A 21377-nucleotide genomic window follows, 5' to 3' on the forward strand; every position below is an offset into this window, starting at 1 on the left:
ACAGACTGCTATGGGATAGTGATGTTGCAGCATCCCTGATTTTACTGTATACAATAACGTAAAGAAAAATTCTAAGAATTTTCTCATTTGAAACAAGCTCCAAATCGCTTCAGCAGCACCCAGTTCAATTTTGAAAAATATTCAACAATGAAGGAACTACCTCAACTATGTAAATATTAACAAAGAGATGCTACCAAGCGTGTAGGCCTGGTAACATATGGTGTGGCCATGGCAAATAAACTCAAAATGTCCTGAGGCATGTCAGCATGTGTATCTGTGTTGTCACCTCAAGCTTTCCTTAAGAAACGTCATCCTGTGCACCAGCGCTGTCACCTCTCTGGGATCCTCCTTGATCAGTCGCAACTGTTCTCCTGCTCATGTTGGCTCGCTGCACTAACCGGACTAATGCTTCAACGACTTCTGACATAGGTGGTCGAAACTCAGGTTCGGGCTGCCACAAAATGTGAAGGTTAAGGATCAGATTTTTACATCAGTGCATTCTAAACAAGGATAAAATTCCAAACAAAACCCCGCCCAATACGTTAAGCTAGCATACAGTTCTCATGCCCTAATGAGTTTCACATTGTTCAATGTAAAGTCCATAATCTAAATTATACATTACCTGGACACAAAGGGCAATCACATCAGCAAACCGTGACAAAGATTTAACTGGATAGAGCCCCTCGAGTGCTGGATCTACCATTTTTTCGAGAGCATCAATATCATGGAGCTGGGGTGTTGCCCATCGAACCAAAGATTGCTCAGATCTAGGCTTCGAGCTGTTAAGGAATTTTCAGACAACTATTAATTTCACCAACCTTTATTAATGATTATAACATTAATAAGATAGCCACACTATTTTTATGTCAAAATTTTACCTATCAAACGGTTTGCGCCCACTAAGAAGCTCCAGCATAACCACTCCAAAACCGTAGACATCACTCTTTAGAGTATATTGACCAGACATGGCAACCTCAGGTGCACTGTACCCAGATCCTCCATTGTGGTCCAAAGCCTGCTCATGTGAAACTTGAAAAATCAGCATTTTCTCACAAAATTGATGATCAATTCGTCAGATTCAAAATGAATGCATGTGTATCAACAGTTCTGCTACCACTTAAATGAGTGGTCAACAATATCCATCCAATGGAACCAGCTACAGACAATCATAAATGGCCGACACTTCATTAAATGAAGTCAGCTATTAAGTGTTTGCACAATTGAAGGCAGAAAAATGGTCCTTTTTCCCAAGGAGTTCAAGATATGAATGTTCCCGTTCTAAAACATAAAGTTGCATTTGGGTCATGAATGTGCCTACAGGTTATCTGATCAGGAGGTAGCCTTTGAACTGTTCTAAAGTCTACTCCTAACTGATCAGGAGGAGCTATGCAAGTCTCAGACATCTATAACCAAATTTCATATATGGAGATAGAAACTTGAGTATATGATTTGATTTCAATTAAAAATCTCTGATTCCTGACACCAAGTGTGTGAGTTTGCCAAGTGTTGGCTATTTCAATTATAATCATCTATAATGTCTCAATGCAGCTATGCTGCTGGGGGCCTGGGACACAAATGCCACATTAAATGACATTACCAGTTCATGTTGTATTGAAAAATAAATAGATAACTAAAAGAGCTCAATTTAACCTGATCAGCATTGGGGACAAAGCTTGCAAGGCCAGAGTCCGAAAGGTGAGGGTTGAGCTCCACATCCAGTAATATGTTGGCTGACTTTATATTTTTGTGAATAATTGAAGGTGAGCAGACTTCATGCAAATACCTAAAAGATGCCATTGTGAGTACCTGGTAGCCCATTTGTAAAATTATAGAGAAAGCACTAAGTACCATACTTTGTAAAGATCTGGGTCAATATGGCACTAAGTTTCATGTCAAACTTCCAATTTTGCCCATTTACACACTAGAAACTTACTCTAGTGCACGTGCAGTTCCCAAAGCAATCTTGACCCGGGAGTTCCATGTCAATGGCTTGCTGTATTCATCTGATAGATGCAGGAAGTCATGCAGCGAACCATTTTTATGGAACTCATAGACTAGCAGGTGCTGTCCATGCTCTGAACAATAGCCCACCAGCTCCGTTACATTTGGGTGATGCAAATGGGAGATGTTTGAAACAATCCCTGTGAAATCTTCAGACAATTCACTAGGAAGGACAGATGAGTCTATTTTCTTCACAGCAAGAACCTATAATATTGTTAAAAAAAAAGTAAGAACAATTGGAGAATTTGAATCAAAAAAGAGATTGAGCAGAGAGAAAGAGAGGGAAGGGAGAGGGAGATTCCCAACAGAAGTTTTCCATTAAAAAAATTTTACATTATCACTTTTTGTTAAACGATGTATGAAAGTAAACCAGCTCTCTCCACCCACTTTCTTCAGGTTTAGTATTTAGCTTACTCATCAACAAGCAAGTCAGTCATCATCAAACAAGAAAAGGAGGAAAAAGAAACAGCACTTCTTTTTTGGAAATAAAGGAATCAAAGTAAAGGGACATGACACTGAATCAAATAGAGAATAATTTTCCAACATGGAAAATAGATTTATTAGGTAAAAAGTATACCTTCCCATCATCAAATTGAGCCCGATAAACGCGTCCAAAAGACCCCTCACCAAGAAGGTTTTCAATACTAAAGCTGCCAGTAGCTATCTGTAGGTCTGCTATTGAATATGAAGTCACATTTATAGGAGCTGTGATGGTTTTCTTGACAACAATGGGCTTTGCTGAGAAATCGCCTTCATCAAATGATTTGTTACGATCAACAGGTGGGGGTCTAAGATTTATTGTGGCAGGAGCCTCAAAGGTCTTCATGTTCACTGTGGTGGAGGTTTGTACAGACTTCAATTCTGCATTGGAGTGCCACACACAAAGCAGTAAACATTGAAAGTTAACCATGGAAAAGTTAAAAATGGTTTACCAAAGAGCTTGTAGAATCTGAACAAACATAATTGAAAAGTTGTTATGCCTACTTGGCATCACCAACTTCAAAAGGTTGGGGCTTAGTCTGAATGAAATGAATCTACAGACATCAGGATATTGGCACAGGCTTTGGCAACAAACATGTTTTGTTCAGTAAACTGCATGTTTGAGCAATTCCTCAACGTTTCTAATATTTTCATTTATGACACCATAGGTCTCTACTTTTACTTTCACTTTAATGATTTGCAACATCAACTACTAAACTCTAATCTCTAAATGATAAAATGAAGAAATCAATATCATGCACATACACAAAAACAGCAGGTAATTTCAGAAAATGATGAAAGTCAAATCCAATATACAGTATACGGGAGTCAAATTAGTATAGATCATAAAGCAATCCAATGCAAAGAGCATAAAGAGCAAAGCAAAAGAAATAATAGAGTAATTTCTGGTAATGCTAAATTGAATGTAAGATGCAGAAAAATTTTAGGTACCTTGTACTTCATTCGAAGCAAGGGGAGCAAAAGGCCGGCTATCAAACTTTTCTATGTCTGAGGATGACTTCCTTGATCTTCTCTTTATAACAAAGAATGCTAGAATCCCCGCAACAACAAAAATAGATATCACTATTCCTGCTATGCCACCAGCCCCTATTCCTGATTTTTTACTACCATCACCAGAACCACCTTTCGATGGTGTGTTGTTGCCGCCAGATTTGTGATTTCCGTTGTTCTTGCTGGCTGGAGGTGTGCCAGGTGGAGGTGGGGGTGCAGGACCTGAGTTCCATGAGTTTCCATCCTTCCTGTCGTGAGATTTCTTAGAATTATATTGTGAACGGATTCTTTCTAGAAATAAAGTAACAGTAGCTTATAATAAAATGCTTACTCCAGATTAATGTCTTTCAACTGTTCTGGAATCCAGCCCATAAAACGGTTATTTTGAATATTCCTAAGAAACATAGACAACAATACTGTGATGAGCAGAAATACAGGACACTTAGTAAATAGAAGGGGGAGGAGGTAAACATGCTGCTAAGATGTATGGATATCTCACAGATTTTCAAGGGGGAGATTGGCAAGGACATCAATAGTCCCTGTAAACTGGTTATTCTGCAAATACCTGAAAGAAGACAAAATTCCAGGGAAGAGTCAAGACTATATACTAGATAATAGTACCACAATAATAAAACTTTCAATACTTTACTTACATTGAGGTCATACTTGATAGAGAGCTTAAACTCTCTGGGAGGCTACCTGTCAGAGAATTGAAAGAGAGATCCCTGAAGCAAGGAATAGAGATTATTGACACTAGTCTTTTAGTAAAACCAAATTGAAAATATTTTAACATCTAAGGAGATGATTGACACGTAGAACTTCATAACAAAACATAGTTTAAGACGAACAGATGTCCCAAAATTAAGAATTTTAAATGTTTTTTACTGACTGATTATGCAATTGTTTGTTTGAGTGATTATGAAATATGGTATTATGGATAACTAATAATATTACAGCTTTTTCTTTTTCTTTTTCTTTTGAGAGGAAGAAGAATAGAATGACTGATTTGCAAACCATGCACTTGAGCCACAGTAGACAGTGGTGTAAACCACTTATTTGGATCAAGAGTGGAAGGAGATCTCACAATGTGGAGAGGGAAGAGAGCTTCCCAAAAATGTCATCCAGTTGGTTCTGAAGCTGATTGTGACTGATGTTCCTGCAGATCCCAAAAGAAAATGAAAATGGTTTAGTTTAACCATTTGGATAAGTTCTGACAAGAAATTATAAAGAAGTATTTACTTACAGGTATTTAAGAGAAGTTATCAGAGAGATGGAATAAGGGATGCCTTGATTAAAGTTATTAGAAGCAAGGTTTCTGCATACCAAAGAATACCCTATATTATCAAACAAATCAGAAGCGGAACAATAGACAAAAGAACAGTAGATAAATGCATTTGTGAAGCATACAATTGTGTCATGTTTGGAGGAAGGGAATAAGGTATAGTGCCAGCAAGATTATTATTGCTCATGTCCCTGCAAAATGTGTCAAATAGTCAAATCACAAGATCGAACTAATGCAATAAAAAGTGGATCAACTTGACCCATATGACCATTGAACTTACAGATTGGTTAACGCTGTCAAACTTTGAAGCTGATACCCCAATGATCCAGAAAGTCCAAGACCTGATAAATCACTGATAACAAAGAGCAATGACAGAATAGGCATCAGAAAGCAGCATCAAAGGCGACAAAGGAAATATCTGGGGAAACAAACAAGGAAGTAGAGAATCACATTTCTGTTACTCGTGAGCCTGAGCAAGTAACACCTTTCCAAGACTGGCCACATGGATCATCACTGGTCCACTGGGATAGCTGAGGTGGGGAATTTAAGCTACCATACAAGACCTTTAGAGCAGAAACTGTGCAAATAATTTGCTTTCAGAATAATGAAACTTGAATAGAAGTAAAATAATGTGCATTGGTAGGATCCAGAGTGAATGTGACGAAAATCAGAGAAAAACTTAATTAAACCTCCTAAGCATCTCTGAGCCAACATGAAAGCAGCTACAACTAAAATGTCAATGAGATTAAACTAGACAAAAGTAATGATACAAGCATGTCAACCAATTGATAGAATCTAAAAGAGGCTTTCAATTAAGGTTGGTAATTTGGGTTGGCATGCCGTGTTCGTTTTGGGTTGACATACAAATATTCAACCAATTATGCCAACACAAACATGATATGCTGAATAATCATGTCAAAAATCTAAACAGGTTAGAATCGTGTTAAATAGCTAGTGGGTTGTAAACTTCTTGTCGTTATCGGGTCATTATCAACTTACATGGATTCCTCTCTTTAAGAGTACTTGTGCTTGATCATTGTAAGAGAATTGATTACAGATCAAGTATACATTAATGTGACTGTAATTCCAAATTTAAATGAAGATGAATTCTGAAAAGTTATAGAATGATTTGCATACAATGAAAAAAAAATTATACCAATTACAGAAGCTTTCTCTTGAACAGAAGAAGACTTTAATCATGAAGTTCATGCTGCAAGATTAGACATTTATCATGAAGCTTTTGTGTATTAAATCTGCTGGGATTTTTGTTTTTGCTTATGTCTTCTTTCAGAAACTTTGGTTCCAGGGCTTGTCTAGAATTAAGTTCTCTTGCTTTTATTTTGGTTGAGTACAAAGAATTAAGCTCTCTTGCTTTTAAAAACATTGTCGTTTTTGTGAATTTCTGCAACTACAGTGAATGAAAGCACAAAACTTACAAACGAGAGACCCCTTGTTTTACTTATTTATAACAGAAAGAGAGGGACAAAGAAAGAAAATAATCCCTTGAAATTGTGCTAATCATAAATTTTCTCATCCAAGAGTGCATCACCTTCACTGAATCTCGAGGAGCAAGACAACAATTAGTTTGAGTCAATCAAGTAGAAGAAGTTCTGTCATCTTGAACTTTTTATATATGCATTTTGTTAGGCTACTTGAAGTAACTAACTGGTGAAATAGTGTGCATATATTTATGATGTGTTTTAGTTGGCAAAATACCAATCGTATACTTAAATCCCATATTTACAAATTGATGCATCTGAACAAGGAAATTAGAAATTCCACCATTAAATCTCAATCATGCGGAATAGGTTAGCCAAACTGAGGCTTCAAGTTGTGCAACTCCGAATCCTGTTTCTCAAATCTCATCCTTTTGAAATCCCTTGGTACTTTCAATTACCTAGTTTGCCTAATCTAAACGCAAAGTGGGAATTGTAAATGCTAGAAAAGTAGCAATTGCAATTGATTTTCATCATAACACGAAGTGGGAATAAAATGCTTTTAAAACTAAAAGTGGCAATGATAGTCATAAAGCAACAGCTAATTCTCACTTTGATAAAGCAAAAGAATTAATTTACTCTTTTCTGAAGCTCAAATTTCATAAATGCTAAACAGAAATCACATCAAACCCCAGAATTTTTTTTTTTAGTGAGGCAAAGTAAAGCTCACATCACTAATAGTAGACCAGACAGTGTATATAAAATTATAAACAGTTACTCTGATTGCCCTTTCATGTAAAGAAAGAACTCAAATTACCAAGATGAACACAAATCTGCTCCCAATAAGCAGTCCAACGACCACTTGTAGAATACTAAACAAAGTCAAATCCACAATGCAAGCACTGGGTTTAACATTACAAAACAAATGGGAAAAACTAAAGCAACCCAGAGAAGCAGAAAAATAACCCAGATGTGTCATAGATTAGCTCATGAGAATAAACACAAACTGATATTTTAATTCAAAGAAACAGCAATAAAAAGAGAGCAGAAGAGTTGGGGGAGGCACTGACCATCTGTTGGATCTGTAGCAGCATTGATGGAACTGGAGTTCCACCCCAAAATGCAGATGCTCAACACCACCAACACCCCCCTCCAAGTCTCCAACATCTCTCTATCTCTCTCTCTCTCTCACTCTCTCACTCTCTCTATCTCTCTTTCTTTCTCTCTCAACACTCACTCTGTGTCTCTTTCCAACTTACCCACAAACAAAGGCTAATGACTCAAGCCCTGGTTTTTCATTTTGGTGAATTGATTTTGTTTTCCCAAACAGATTTGTACTATATTTTATTCCTAAGTAGCCATACCCAAGCAAAGCTGGCAGGCACGATTTGCCAGAAGAATCCAAAGCCACAGAAAGAAAAAGCTTTTGTTTTTTTTATTTTTTATCTCTCTCTTCCTTGGTCTTATTGCTTATTTTGTCTTTCTTTTCTTTTTAGGTATGACTGTATGAGAAGGAAAAATACCCAATACCTTCTTGGTTGGTGTGTATGTGGTGTGTATCCAACTCAACTTTTATCTATAAATAATTGTGTATTGTACGATATCATCATAATCATATCATCATTATCATCTTCTCTCTCTCCCTAATATTTCTCCAATTCACATTTAAAAAAAAAAAAACTAAAAAATAGGAAGTCATAGCTTTCATCAAGATCACACGCTTTTGAGTCCAACTTAATGATTGATTCAAAGGTAAGCCAGTAGTGGCTTTCATTTCAATATTTCATGGCTACCCATTACTTCAAACCCATAAAAAAATTAAAACCCATGATGGATTTACTTGAAATTTTTACCAAAAATGTTTCCTTTTCAATGGGAGAGTCACGGGATTCTCGTAAAAATTAGATCTTTTGTTATTTTCTCACTGAAATTCTGTGTCTTTGGTATCAATTCTAGTAATGCAGTTAGATTTGGTCTTAGATTTGGTATATAACCGAATCAATCAGCGGATGCAAAGCAGTAAACAGTGGGAATACTGCCATATTGGATACAACTGTGAGGTAGTCAACGTCCAGACCCCGCTGCTTCTGTATTTAGTTAGTAAACTTTTACTTTACTTTTCTTCATCTTCTTTTCCTTTCAATCTACAGAACCTCTCTCATAAAATTTAAAACAAAAATTAATATTATATATTTATAATAAAAGAGTATATTATTCAAAAATTTATATTTTTTTTACATCACTACAAATATTTTGTTGATTTGGATGGTAGGTAAAAGTGTAAAACTTAAAAGTGAAATAAACCTATAAATTTAAAGGGAAATGCTAATTATTCCAACATATTTTTTCAACTTTTATTTTCCAACTTACGTGGCATTAATTTATTCGATACAGTTTATCTTTTTGTTCCAACATATTTAAAGGAAAATGCTAATTATTCCAATATATTTTTTCAACTTTTACTTTCCAATTTATGACATTAATTTTAGGCTGGGATTCTTTAAAAACAGTTTTTAGATAAAGACCGATGGTGTTTTAAAATTTATTGTAAAATTCTTTTAATTTATAATAAATTCCTTATACTAAGTGTTACGCCAAATATTAATTTTTTCTTTTAAAATTCAATTTTGTAAATCGCTAAATTGCCCTTGCCTAATTTTAAAGTTAAATAATTTCATTTAAGATAACTGATATTATTAATTCGGAGTGGATTTGATAAGATTGAGTAATAGTTAATTTAGCATAGATTTGAATTTGAAATGTATTAATCCATGTATTGGTATAATTTAATGTACCAATATGTGGATTGGTACAACTAAAATGTGTCAAATGACTCAAATCAATTTCAATTGGTACAACTAAAAACTCACTTGTTGGTACAATTGAAATGAACCAATTCCTTAATTGGTACACATGAAATGTACCAAAAACTTAGCCCGAGCACTTAGACATATATATATACATATATTATACCTTAGATGTAATCATGTAACAATCTCATGTTTGTGTGGATTTCAAAATTGGCTTTTAAAAATTTAAATCTCATAAATTTTGGATAGTTAATCTTTTAAATTTTGAAATGTAATTCTCTAAAATTATGGGATTTAAATTGCACAAATTGTGAAATTTAAATGTCATGATTTATCAGTTTAAAATATATTAAATAATAAAACGGGCAATTTTGAAATTTTAAAATCATACATGGTATAAAAGGACTTAATTAAGATTTTTAAATTATTACCGATTTTAGTCTTAAAATAACTCATAAAAGAACTCAATTTTAAATCTCATAATATTCCCTATGAACTATTGAGATAGGTTACTAAGTTACTTTAATAAGAGCTACACGAACAACCCTCAATACTGAGAATGCTCATCCTATTAATGGAATGATGATTACATGCAAATTAATATCATTGAAGGTGGGTTTAAATGAATCAAACACCACCTAATTGATTTTGAGCATATTGTATTTGAGGTTTTCTTTTAGGATGTTTGCAACATCTTAATCAGAATCTTCCACCCCTCTAATTTTTTTTTCAAAATTTAATAATTATTTACGATCGTGGCAAGCATTTGGACATAATTTATGAAAGTATAGACAAGAATAAAGAATGAAGTGTGCTGACAAGTGTTTTTACAGGTGGGACATGTGTCAATTCTTGCTTTCTGTCTGAATGACAAAGTTGACAAACACACCATAAACTAAATACAATATTGATAACTGCTAACGTACGCCATAATAAATTAATTTTAAAAGTGTTATACAAAACAAAAAAAATAAGATTAATTTGGAAATGAAAAATTGTTTTTAAGTTTTGTATTGAAACTTGAAAGTGGTGACTGGTGGGTGATCTTATTAATCAAATGTTTAATCATAAATGGTTGGGCACCACGTTTGCATGGAGGCCCACATGGATGTGGCCACCTCTGGTTTTCCTTTGCTCTCTCAGTTGTGTCGGTGGTCGGTGACGGTGACGGTGACGGTGACGGTGTCGTTTTTGTTGACTCAGCTCTTATTATTTTGGAACCATCCAAAGGTCCGAGACCGACTGGTTCATTGGGCCCAAGACTCCTAAGCAGCTCCATCTCAAACCCGATCCACATTTGTAAAGTGTCATACTGTCATCCATCTAGTTTGGGCTTTAGAAAGAGAATTAAGAGAATCGAGTCAGTTACTTACAAGGGTATCAATATCCCAACTTAAAAAAATACCCAAAAAGATGATGGGTTGATTTTATTACTTTTAAAACAAATTCACGTTCAACATCGAACGCCCTCATCTAGTTTAGACTATAGAAATTGAGTTTGTTACTTACAAGGATCTTACAATTTTCAAAAATACTCAAAAATTGTTCAACATCAAAAAGGCGTTCGAACACCAAAAAAATTTAATGCAAGTTGTGTAATTGTGTATGTGAGTGAATGTGTCACATATCTATACAAAGTTGGTTCAATATATTTCTATTAAAAATGTAATCTATAAAGTCTGAAAATGTAGCATTACTTAATTTGTAGCACTTACTATATGACTGGAATCTGAGGAAATGGGCTTAGCCCAGACTAATGGCTAGACTTGTAAAAAGACCTTGGGTGCTACTATTCAGACTCAATTTTTTAATTTGTAGCTCCAATACATTCTTTACACTCACTTTCAAGTTAAAAAAGTTTAAAAACTTATTAATACACTCAACATTTTTTTCAAAAATACCTTTACTAAAACCTAACAAACAAACCTAACATATTAATGCTCTTTATACCCAATAACACACCCAATACTCAATGCCAATACATCATCACCCACCACCCAACACCACCACCCATTGCCTAATATATGAAAAATTTTATTTTTGGATTGCAATAGTTTGAATCATAGTTATTTAATGTTAAATTTGAACATAAAGGGGAGAGTTTTGAATTTTTTTTTTTTTATTTTGTTCGGAATTGGTTAACTGAACAAGTATAAGAATGTTCGGCGGCGCACAACCGAACGATTAGAAGGATGTTCAGTTAGCAACCACCGAACACCTTTTTTTTTAAGTTTTTTAGAGGTGTTCGGTAGTTTATGGCCGAATAGATAACACTATGTTCGGTGCTTTATTACCGAACAACTCATAACATGTTCGGCACAGCCGAACATGTTGTGATTTCAGTTTTTGAAAATAAGCATTTAGTTTATTAAAAATTTAAAACTTAAAGGAATGATGAAAATACTTCATTTAAAGAATCCCAAACCACAATTTAACCATCCATTCGTCAATATTAAACTTGTTTCAATCAATATCAAGAGTTTTATAGTGTGTTTAGGGTTTTGACAAAAAGTTGAAATGCGATGTGAGTAGAAAATTGATGTTGGATATTGAGAAATGTTGGATATAGGTTCAAGTTAATTAAATTTGATTTGAATTAAATTTTTAATTTTTTGAAGGTTAATTTAGGAAAATTATATTTTTATTAAAGTATTGGGGATGAAAATAAAAAAGTTAGGTCCGAATAGTAGCATCCAAAGACCTTTTGTAAAAATCTATGATGTGATATGTATCTCTTTTTTCCTTAACAAGATATAGCGTGAGAGAGTCTGCAGGGATAGAGATATATTATGAAGATGAAGATCATGACTGTTGTGAGTGGCCTTATCCATAAAAGCCAAAAAGAGTATGGAAGAGCATCATACAAAAACCAACAAACAAAACTTGTTCTTTTCCTAATTTGTACATCCCATTCCCATCCCAACCCCAACAGCTTTTTGATTTTCAATACTTCCACGCATTTCCAGGGACCCTAATCTTTCCAATGCAGGTGTACCATCTGATTTGAAGCCAAGTTCTAGATTCATGCTAATCTGTCTCTCCTTCACATTTACTTCATCATGACTTTGCTGTTGTGTGTATGTATGCAATTCTCTTTTCTTCTGTTTTCGGCCAAGTATGTTGCCTAGAGACAACTATTAACGAAAAGGGGAGGCTAGCTCTGCAACTATTCACAATACAGACCCCTATAAGTTCAATAGACCCACTTGAGTCACCTTTTTTATCATGTGTATGACACTTTGAATAAACCAAACCTTGATACTATTAGTAGGCAACCCTGCTAATTTTTAGATATTATCTCCAACTTAATTATTCATATCCAAAAAATTAAGTATATATAAATTCTAAATCGATGATGTGTGAAATTTTATCTTAAAAGACCTCTAATAGTGGAACACTCAACTTATAATTTCATACTTCTAATCTGTATTGAGCCAATCAATCAACCGGACAGCTCCCTTGTTGAAAAAGGGGCAATAGAATTGCAATGAAGCCTAGACTCCTCCCCATCCCTTCTTTTTGTAAAGGGTACATCTGCTAGACTCCTCCCCATCCCTTCTTTTTGTAAAGGGTACATCTGCTGCTCTGCATTGGGGGCGTGTAGGTAATTTCGTACTCAATCTAGGACAACTGTGACTCTACATGATGACAAATACGACACTCTTGGGAGTTTAACGACAAGTTGTTCAAAACCCACCAAAACACACACACACATGCAGAGACACTTGTAGAAGCAAAGCTGCAGCATGCAGCTATCTGCTATATATGCACACGTAACACCCTTAACCATCCTTGCTTTCTTGTGTTGTATTAAATTTGTTCTCCAAAACCAATGAATAAATACCCCATTAATTAATTTGTCTCAGCCAGTATCAAGCATTAAGGTACGTTCTCTGTGTGCCATAAAATAATTCAATATGGCTGCCTTTACCAAGTCCCAAGAGAACCACCACAACCCTGAAGTTGATGATGACGATGAGGGTGATTATGACAATGAGTTCAGGTACCTGATCGTACGGCCAGAGAAGGGAGGGCTCAGGGACCTGTTTAGGTACTCAGTGTTGGGAGACATAGGCAGTGGGGCTCTTTTCCTGGAGAGCTCGGACCAGGGAGTGGTGGGTGGGGTAGCAGAGAACCATAGATGGGTCATAGTGGTCTCCATCATTGCCCGCAAAATCATAGCCCTTTTTGGGAAGCCTTTGGAGTGGACTGGCTACCTCCTTGACTTCCTCCTCAACCTCATCTCTCTCAATGGAGGCCTCTCTGGCTTGCTCTACAATCTGCTTCATGGTATATACGGCCCTCTTATTACTGTTAATTGTTCATGTTTATTATTGCAACCCATTTGCCAATTGCTTCATTAGTTGTTAGTTTTGTGTGGTTTAATGCTATATGCATACATATCATTATGTTCTGCGTGTATGTTGTTTGTGTTTATACCTCTTTCAGATTGTTTACACATATGTAGTGCTTTAAAACAATAGACTTGTTAGCATTCTCTTCATGGTGAATGGAAGTTACACACACAAATTGATGCTATTGGAATTATTTGCACATATCTTTCTATTCCGTATTTGTGCCTACTAATATATGCATAGGACAAAGGGTTTTCTGTACAAAATTACCTTTTTCTTAATGAAAGGAATAAACTGCAGACTCTTTCTCCATTAATCATCCTGCCAGTGTGATTAGTTACTAAAATGGTGATTTGGGAAGCAGGAAATGTTGTGATACCGCAGAGGGGATCAGAGACTTTCATAAGCACAATTGGTCAGTTAGATGGGCGGATAGACCTCTACAAGGGTGAAAGATTAGCAGAACACATAGTTGCTGCTGTTTCTGAGGAAGCAAGCATAAAATCAGAACTTGGTAACCGGGCTCTTATGGACCTCTGTATCATGGCTTCTAAGTTGGCATATGAGAATGCCGAAGTAGTTAGAAATATCGTGGTTGACCATTGGAAGGCAAGCGATTCTATTCTTGTTCTGTTCCATCTTTATTTTTGGTTTTCTTAATGAAATAATGGATTTGATTCAGTTAATCTCATAAATACTAACTAGTTTAGTTTTTTACTTTCAATGAAAGTAGATGCACTTTGTGGACTTCTACAATTGCTGGAATGGTAAGAATTACATTTTGAATATGGCTTTTGGTCATCAAAAATATCAAAGTGATAAGGTTTACATGTCCAATTAATTTTTCTTCTCCTTTTTTGGATGATTATTTGATAGATTTCCAAAAGCAGATGTCCACCCAAGTGTTCATACTTTGTGACAAGCCTAAAGATGCAAATTTGATATTGATCAGCTTCAGGGGCACCGAACCTTTTGATGCCGATGATTGGAGTACTGATTTTGACTACTCTTGGTATGAAATTTCCAAATTGGGTAAGGTACACATGGGATTCTTAGAAGCCTTAGGCTTGGGCAGTAGAACTGATCTTGTAACCTGCCACAATCACCTTCAAGTGAAACACAAAAACTTTAGCCCTGCAAATGGTGTTGGTGTTAGCAAAAGACCTTCAGAAAGCACCAAATCATTATTCTCAAACACTGATTCTGACATGAAACAAGGTGGATGGGATCAGTCTTCTTACTCTGGGGTGCCTACTACTGCTAGCAACAAGATGGTTCCACCAGAAATGGTGGAGAAGTCTGCATACTATGCGGTGAGAAGAAAGCTCAAGAGCTTACTAAAGGAGCACAAAAATGCAAAATTCATAGTTACTGGGCATAGCCTAGGTGGGGCACTTGCCATATTGTTCCCATCAGTTCTGGTGTTGCATGAGGAGATGAATGTGATTCAAAGGTTGTTGGGTGTGTACACATTTGGACAGCCCAGGATAGGGAATAGGCAGCTGGGGAGGTACCTGGAAGCCCATTTGGATAGTCCAGTCCCGAAGTACTTCAGGGTTGTCTACTGCAATGATCTTGTGCCCAGGTTGCCTTATGATAACAAAACCTTCTTGTATAAGCATTTTGGGGTGTGTCTTTACTATGACAGTCGATACATTGAACAAGTATGTATTCGACTCTTTCGTTCTAAACTTTGTTTACTTTTATATTTGCCTTACTATTTATTGTCATATTGAATCCTGTTCAATTAATGTTCTGTAAGCTAGTATCCCAAATAATGGATTTGGACCATTCTATTCACCAGTTCCTTATTGATATGGAAGGCCACTACATTACACATTACACATGCAGCATGCTAATGCTTATTAAAATTGGCACAACAGGGTGTTGTTGTTTGGTTCATGATCTTTGTCAATCTTTCAAACTGTAAATTGGGTCATTGGGGTCATATTAATAGGACGGTATTATACAGCATAATAGTTCAATATTGCAGGGGCTAGAGTTGTTAAGAAGTTGTGGATGAGGGAATGCATGTCCGTTGTGGGTTTGATGTCCTTTCAAGGCTTGAATGAATCTTTAGTTAACTTTTTAAGTTTCTTCTTCTTCTAGCTAGTACTGACTACTGAGTTATCTTCTTCTTTGACATATGCCTATTTGAAGACAATGGAGGAGGAGCCAAACAGAAACTTCCTTGAAATGAGATATCTGATACCATTATATTTTAATGCTGTTTGGGAGCTAATAAGAAGTTTAACAATGGGCTACACTTATGGGCCAGAGTACAAAGAAGGATGGTTCTCCATTCTGCTAAGGATGATAGGACTTGCGCTTCCTGGTATCTCAGCACATTCACCTACAAATTACGTCAATTCCATGAGACTTGGAAAGGAGCGCATCATTCGGAGGTCCTCTTTCTCTTAAAGTCTCTCTTTCAAGTAATGCTTGATTGCAGTCATCAAATCATGAGGTCAAGTTACTTGAACACATTCAGCGTTGGGTCATGTGATATGTAATATGATATTGGCTTGTTATTGTCCAAGTAATGTGCATTGTCAAGCTGTTTTCTATAGTCAAATTCATTAAAAAAGAGAGAGTTAAATTCTTGTTGTGGGTGCGGGATAAGTGTTCTACTAGTATAGTTTGAATGGAATGAGGATTATTAACCACTATATATATATATATATGATTAGTATTGAAGAGGCATGTTGTATATGCTGAACAATAATGCTAGGGGACACCGCATTTTGGTACCATATTGTGTACCACCATCGAATAGAGGTAGAACCTACTTGTATTAGTGAGTTACACCTCTATTAGAGAGGTGGTACACAACGTGGTACCAAAATGTGGTCTCCCTAACATACTCTCTAAATGTGTAACAAAGCGATTTCCATGAAGGCATCTTTGTATTGTTGTGTCAGAAACCAGCTAGCTAGTTTTTCTACTGCTAACATGGACAACAATGTCATTACCAAGAGACTGATGAAAGAGTGATGGTCTCGGAGATATTAGAACCGGACGACTGTGGTCTTGTCCTTAACATGAAAAAAAGGGTTTGGAGACAGCATCATACCACATGATTTATGTCCCAAAACCAACAAACAAAACTTGTTATTTTCCTTTTCGGCTTTCAATACTTCCACGCATTTCCAGGTATCCTAATCTTTCAATCTGTACATTGGTACTATTTGATTTAAGATTTTGTTTTCACTAGAAAAATGAACTGGTGACTGTATGACAAATATTTTCTTGATTTAAAAGCCAAGTTTTAGAGGGTTAAAAATATAAATGAATTAGAATTGAGTAGAGACGACAATTAACAAAAAGAAGAAGGCTCTACAACATTCACAATGCCTGCACTTCACGTAATCACATTTACTTGGTGTCGAACTTAATTCTCTGGTGGTTGATAAGTTTGCTGTTGTTGCTTTTTATGCCATTCTCTTTTCTCCTGTTTTGGGTTAAGAATGTTAAGTAAAGACAACAATTAACAAAAAGAAAGCCCTCAACAACAAATAACAAGCAAAAAAAGTTGCACATAATCTACTTGTAGCTTATATAGTTTTCTCAGTTAAAAATGGAGAAGCAATAGCCAATTAGCCAAATATTCTCAGCCATTTGGATTGAAACTTGAAAGCTAATCATTTGAGTTAATTACTCGATATAACTCCGTATTGCTATAAGGAGGTGCTCACATGAATAATGAGACCAATCACCCGTGGCATGGCTGGTTAGAAAAGAGGTCTAATATGCGGATTTAGATTCTCTGCTCTACTTATTTTCAGGTTGAGGATAATTGTTTTTAGGTTTTAGCCTTTTAGGTTGAGGATGTAACGCCAGTGGTGACACCTATACTACAATTGTGGCACAATGATGACGAAGACCCCACCTTATTGGAAGTACAACAAGAAGTTTTTATACCCCTCCAAAACACACACATGCATACAGACAGACAAGCAGAAGCAGTGCACTTGCACCCTCCAGACTCCAGAGCTTGCCTTGCCGCTATGCATTATGCACCCTGGAGCTTGCTGCTGTGCCCACGTAACAGCCTTAGCCCTTAGCCAATGTGTAAATACCCCATTCATTTCTCACTTCCAGTGTGTGCCATAAAACAAATCAATGGCTACTAAGTCCCAAGAGAACCACAGCAATGGAGTTGATGTTGATGATGATGATGATGATGATGATGATGAGTTCAGCTACCTGTTCTTAAGGCCAGAGAAGGGAGGCCTCTGGGACTTGTTTTGGTACGCAGTGTTGGGAGACATAGGCAGTGGAGTTCGGTTCCTGGAGAGCTCGGACGAGGGACTGGTGGGTGAGGTGGCAGAGGAGCATAGATGGGGCATAGTGGTCACCATAATTATCCGCAAAATCATAGCCCTCTTTGCTGAGCCCATCAGATGGACTGGCTACCTCCTTGACTTCCTCCTCAACCTCATCTCTCACAATGGAAACCTCTTTGGCCTACTCTACAATCTGATTCATGGTATACACAAACATACTCTTATGACTATTTCTGCTCAGGAATCATCCACACTTGACCTTCACGAGTTCCTATACAAGAATCCTTTATGCTAATCTTATATAGGAAGATTGTCTGGACAGAATACTATACGGAATCCGGAATCCTATTTGGGAATTATTTACACATAAAAACTTTCTTATATAGAATTAACATAAAAGATTCCCGTATAGCATCTTGTCCGGACCAATTGCGGATGACCTGGCTGTGGATACGAGAATCACCCTATCACTGCTACCCATTTACCATTGTCTTCATATTTTGTCATTTTTGTGAGCTTTAATGCTATATGCATACTTATCATTATGTTTCCGATGTCAATTGTTTGTTCTTAGTTTCTTACCACTCTGTCAGTTTGCTTTTACTTGGAGATTAACTCATATGTATACATTAAAACATTGGCAAACTATTCATTAATTGATGTATTCCTTAACTTGTTAGCCATTTCTCTGCATGGTGAATGCAATTTATCGTTTACTAAGGGGCAGAAGTAATGAAGTTCAGGCATGCAACACAAATTAATGCTATTGGAATTATTTGCACATGTTATTCTACTCATAATTTGTGCCTACCTTCTTGCCAAGGACAAAGGGTTGTCTATACTATTTCATCTTTAAGAAGTAAAAAAGAAAATACTGCAGACTGTTTGTATCTCCATTATTCCTAACAGTGTAATTAGTTACTATAATGGTGATTGGGGGAGCAGGAGAAGTGGTTGTGCCGCAGAGGGGCACGGAGACTTTCATAACTACAATGGGTCATGTAGATGGGCGGATGGACCTCTACAATGGCGAACGCATAGCAGAAGACATAGTTGCTTCTGTTTCTGAAGAGACAAGCATAATATCAGAAATAGGGAACCCTGCTCTTATGGACCTCTGTATCATGGCTTCCAAGTTAGCATATGAGAATGCCAAAGTCATTAGAAAAATGGTGGTTGAAAATTGGAAGGCAAGCTATTCCATTATTGTTCTGTTCTCTCTGTCTTTATTTTTTTCTTTGTTTGACAAAATACTGGATTCAATATACTTTCAGTTAATCGCAATAAATACTAACTAGTTTAGTTTTGAACTTTCACTGAAAGCAAATGCATTTTGTGGACTGCTACAATTGCTGGAATGGTAAGTACATTTTGAACATGACTTTTGGTCATAAAAAATTTCAAAGTTGTAAGCTTTATAAGTCCAATTAATTTTTCTTCTCCTATATTGGGTGATTATTTGATAGATTTCCGAAAGGAGATGTCCACCCAAGTGTTCATACTTTGCGACAAGCCTAATGATGCAAATTTGATATAGATCAGCTTCAGGGGCAGAGAACCTCTTTATGCCAATGTTTGGAGTACTGATTTTGACTACTCTTGGTATGAAAATCCCAAATTGGGTAAATTACACATGGGATTCCTAGAAGCCCTAGGCTTGGGCAATAGAACTAATGCTGTAACCTACCACAATCACCTTCAAGTGAAACACAAAAGAGTCACCCCTGCAAATGGTGTTGATGTTAGCGAAAGACCTTCAGAAGGCACCAAAGCATTATCCTCAAACACTGATTCTGACAAGAAAAAAGATGGATGGGATCAGTCTTCTAACTCTGAGGTGCCTACTGCTCCTAGCAACAAGATAGTTCCACCAGAGATGGTGGAGATGTCTGCATACTATGTTGTAAGAAGAAAGCTCAAGAGCTTACTAGAGGAGCACAAAAATGCAAAATTTGTAGTTACTGGGCATAGCCTAGGTGGGGCACTTACCATATTGTTCCCATCAGTGCTGGTATTGCATGAGGAGATGAAGGTGATGCAAAAATTGTTGGGTGTATACACATTTGGACAGCCAAGGGTAGGGGATAGGCAGCTGGGTATGCACATGAAAACCCATTTGGATAATCCGATCCCTAAGTACTTCAGGATTGTCTACTGCAATAATATTGTGCCCAGGTTGCCTTATGATGGCAAAACCTTGATGTATAAGCATTTTGGGGTGTGTCTTTACTATGACAGCCAATACATTGAACAAGTATGTATTCGAGCCTTTGATTATTCATTTTGTTTAATTTTATTTTTGCCTTGAATCCTGTTCACTTTAGTGTTCTGTAAACTAGTTGCCATAATAAGGAATTTGGACCATTCTATCCTGCAGCTATGGAAGGTCACTACATTACACATGCATCATGCTTATTAGAATGGTATAGTAGGAAGTTTCTGTTTGGTTAACTCAGAATCTTTGTCAATACTCCAAACTGTAAATTGATTCATTGGGGGCATATTGGTATGAGGGTATTGTAAAGAATAATAGTTCATTGCAGGGGCTAGAATTGTTAAGAATGTTGTGGACGAGGGAGTGTATGTCCATTGTGGGTTTGATGCCTTTTCAGGGCCTGAATGAACCTTTAGTTGACCTTTTTAAGTTTCATCTTCTTCTAGTACTGAGTTGTTTTCTTCTCTGACTTGTGCATATTTATAGAAAATGGAGGAGGAGCCAATCAGCAATTACTTTGGAATGAGATATCTGATACCAGAATATCTGAATGCTGTTTGGGAGCTAATAAGAAGTTTAACAATGGGCTACACACATGGACCAGAGTATAAAGAGGGATGGTTGTCCATTTTGACAAGGATGATAGGACTTATGCTTCCTGGTATCTCAGCACATTGCTTTACAGATTACATCAATTCCGTGAGGCTTGGGAAAGAGCGAACCATTCGGACTAGATTGCCGTCATCAAGTCATGAGGTCAAGTAATTTGAATTACTTCAGCCTTGGGTCATATGATAATCTTTCCTTGGTGCATTGGCTTTGCATACCATAGGTAGTATTGCACCTATTGTGTCTATTGTTTTTGGTTTAACTTTGATTTTGTTGTTAAAAAGAATGCACAAAAACAGATCTATTTAGATGCTGTGTAAAACACAAAGAATAATTACTGTATCTGTGGAATGTCTAAATCTTTCAGTCCAAAGAAAGAGTAGAACTTTGAGTTACTATGTTTAGGAACTTCTTTTGGCCTAGAATATCACTCCAATTATGACATTCATGTCCCACCTCAATTTCATGTTGAATCTTTGACACGGTACAAAAAAAGAGCAAAGCAACAATTTCTTTTGTGGCTACAAAAATTCAATGTGTATTACAATTACAAAGCATAATATTAACTCCATTGGACCCTATTCAATGCTTTTAGCAACATAGCGAAAAATGATTGCAAGAGCAAACCATATGAAGTACATAAAATCTGATAAAGAGAAAATTCCACTGTGACAGTTGGTTTTATTAGTTTGAAGTTGCCTAATTATTACACAAAGACAGATGGTCCCCTTGTATATATGAAAAATTGCAACAAATCCTAGGCAATGCATTACTTACCTTTAGCACCCAAAGAATTGACAACATTACATAGATCACCTATGCCATCCCCCAACAACTCTTGTAACCCAATGTCAATTGCTTTTGCAGATACCCAACATCAATCATGTGATCA

At 36.3% G+C, this 21377-nt stretch overlaps 3 protein-coding genes and 1 pseudogene across 3 annotated transcripts in view; 2 read left to right on the plus strand and 2 right to left on the minus strand.

Moving 5' to 3' along the window:
- Nucleotides 1-59: 59 nt before the first annotated feature.
- On the minus strand, nt 60-7644 carry SRF6 (STRUBBELIG-receptor family 6). Its single transcript, XM_086239684.1, has 16 exons — nt 7281-7644; nt 5225-5351; nt 5055-5126; nt 4900-4965; nt 4736-4807; nt 4577-4648; nt 4146-4217; nt 3992-4057; nt 3824-3886; nt 3433-3740; nt 2579-2862; nt 1934-2205; nt 1651-1783; nt 879-1015; nt 623-779; nt 60-451 (listed from the first exon to the last, which is right to left on the minus strand). The coding sequence occupies exons 1-16, from the start codon at nt 7375-7377 to the stop codon at nt 299-301; spliced, it is 2151 nt and encodes a 716-aa protein (XP_086095810.1). The 5' UTR covers nt 7378-7644; the 3' UTR covers nt 60-298.
- A 5177-nt stretch (nt 7645-12821) lies between these two features.
- LOC147287607 (alpha/beta-Hydrolases superfamily protein) lies at nt 12822-15945 on the plus strand. Its single transcript, XM_086242007.1, has 5 exons — nt 12822-13310; nt 13740-13984; nt 14109-14142; nt 14252-15039; nt 15536-15945. Exons 1-5 carry the CDS (start codon nt 12938-12940, stop codon nt 15794-15796), a joined length of 1701 nt encoding a protein of 566 aa, XP_086098133.1. The 5' UTR covers nt 12822-12937; the 3' UTR covers nt 15797-15945.
- Nucleotides 15946-17497: 1552 nt separating this feature from the next.
- LOC147287608 (triacylglycerol lipase OBL1-like) lies at nt 17498-20641 on the plus strand (annotated as a pseudogene).
- A 422-nt stretch (nt 20642-21063) lies between these two features.
- Nucleotides 21064-21377, minus strand: part of LOC147287609 (ATPase 10, plasma membrane-type) — a 9205-nt gene continuing 8891 nt past the window's right edge. The window contains exons 22-23 of the mRNA XM_086240934.1: nt 21263-21343; nt 21064-21131 (exon numbers count right to left, since the gene is read on the minus strand). Coding sequence (XP_086097060.1) covers nt 21064-21131; nt 21263-21343 — 149 coding nt within the window. The remainder of the gene's footprint in view (nt 21132-21262; nt 21344-21377) is intronic.

Source organism: Dryas octopetala, chromosome 4 (assembly GCF_963921425.1).
Source record: "Dryas octopetala chromosome 4, drDryOcto1.1, whole genome shotgun sequence".
Lineage (NCBI taxonomy): Eukaryota > Viridiplantae > Streptophyta > Magnoliopsida > Rosales > Rosaceae > Dryas > Dryas octopetala.

Bases quoted from the DNA above. Each gene is read 5' to 3' on its own strand.
- SRF6 (XM_086239684.1), bottom strand. From the start codon at position 7,377: ATGTTGGAGACTTGGAGGGGGGTGTTGGTGGTGTTGAGCATCTGCATT. The intron at 4,058-4,145 runs GTAAGTAAAGTA...GTCTTCTTTCAG, and splicing joins CTATCAAGTATGACCTCAAT to GTATTTGCAGAATAACCAGT. The intron at 1,784-1,933 runs GTAAGTTTCTAG...GGCATCTTTTAG, and splicing joins GGAACTGCACGTGCACTAGA to GTATTTGCATGAAGTCTGCT.
- LOC147287607 (XM_086242007.1), top strand. From the start codon at position 12,938: ATGGCTGCCTTTACCAAGTCCCAAGAGAACCACCACAACCCTGAAGTT. The intron at 14,143-14,251 runs GTAAGAATTACA...ATTATTTGATAG, and splicing joins CTTCTACAATTGCTGGAATG to ATTTCCAAAAGCAGATGTCC. The intron at 15,040-15,535 runs GTATGTATTCGA...GCCTATTTGAAG, and splicing joins ACAGTCGATACATTGAACAA to ACAATGGAGGAGGAGCCAAA.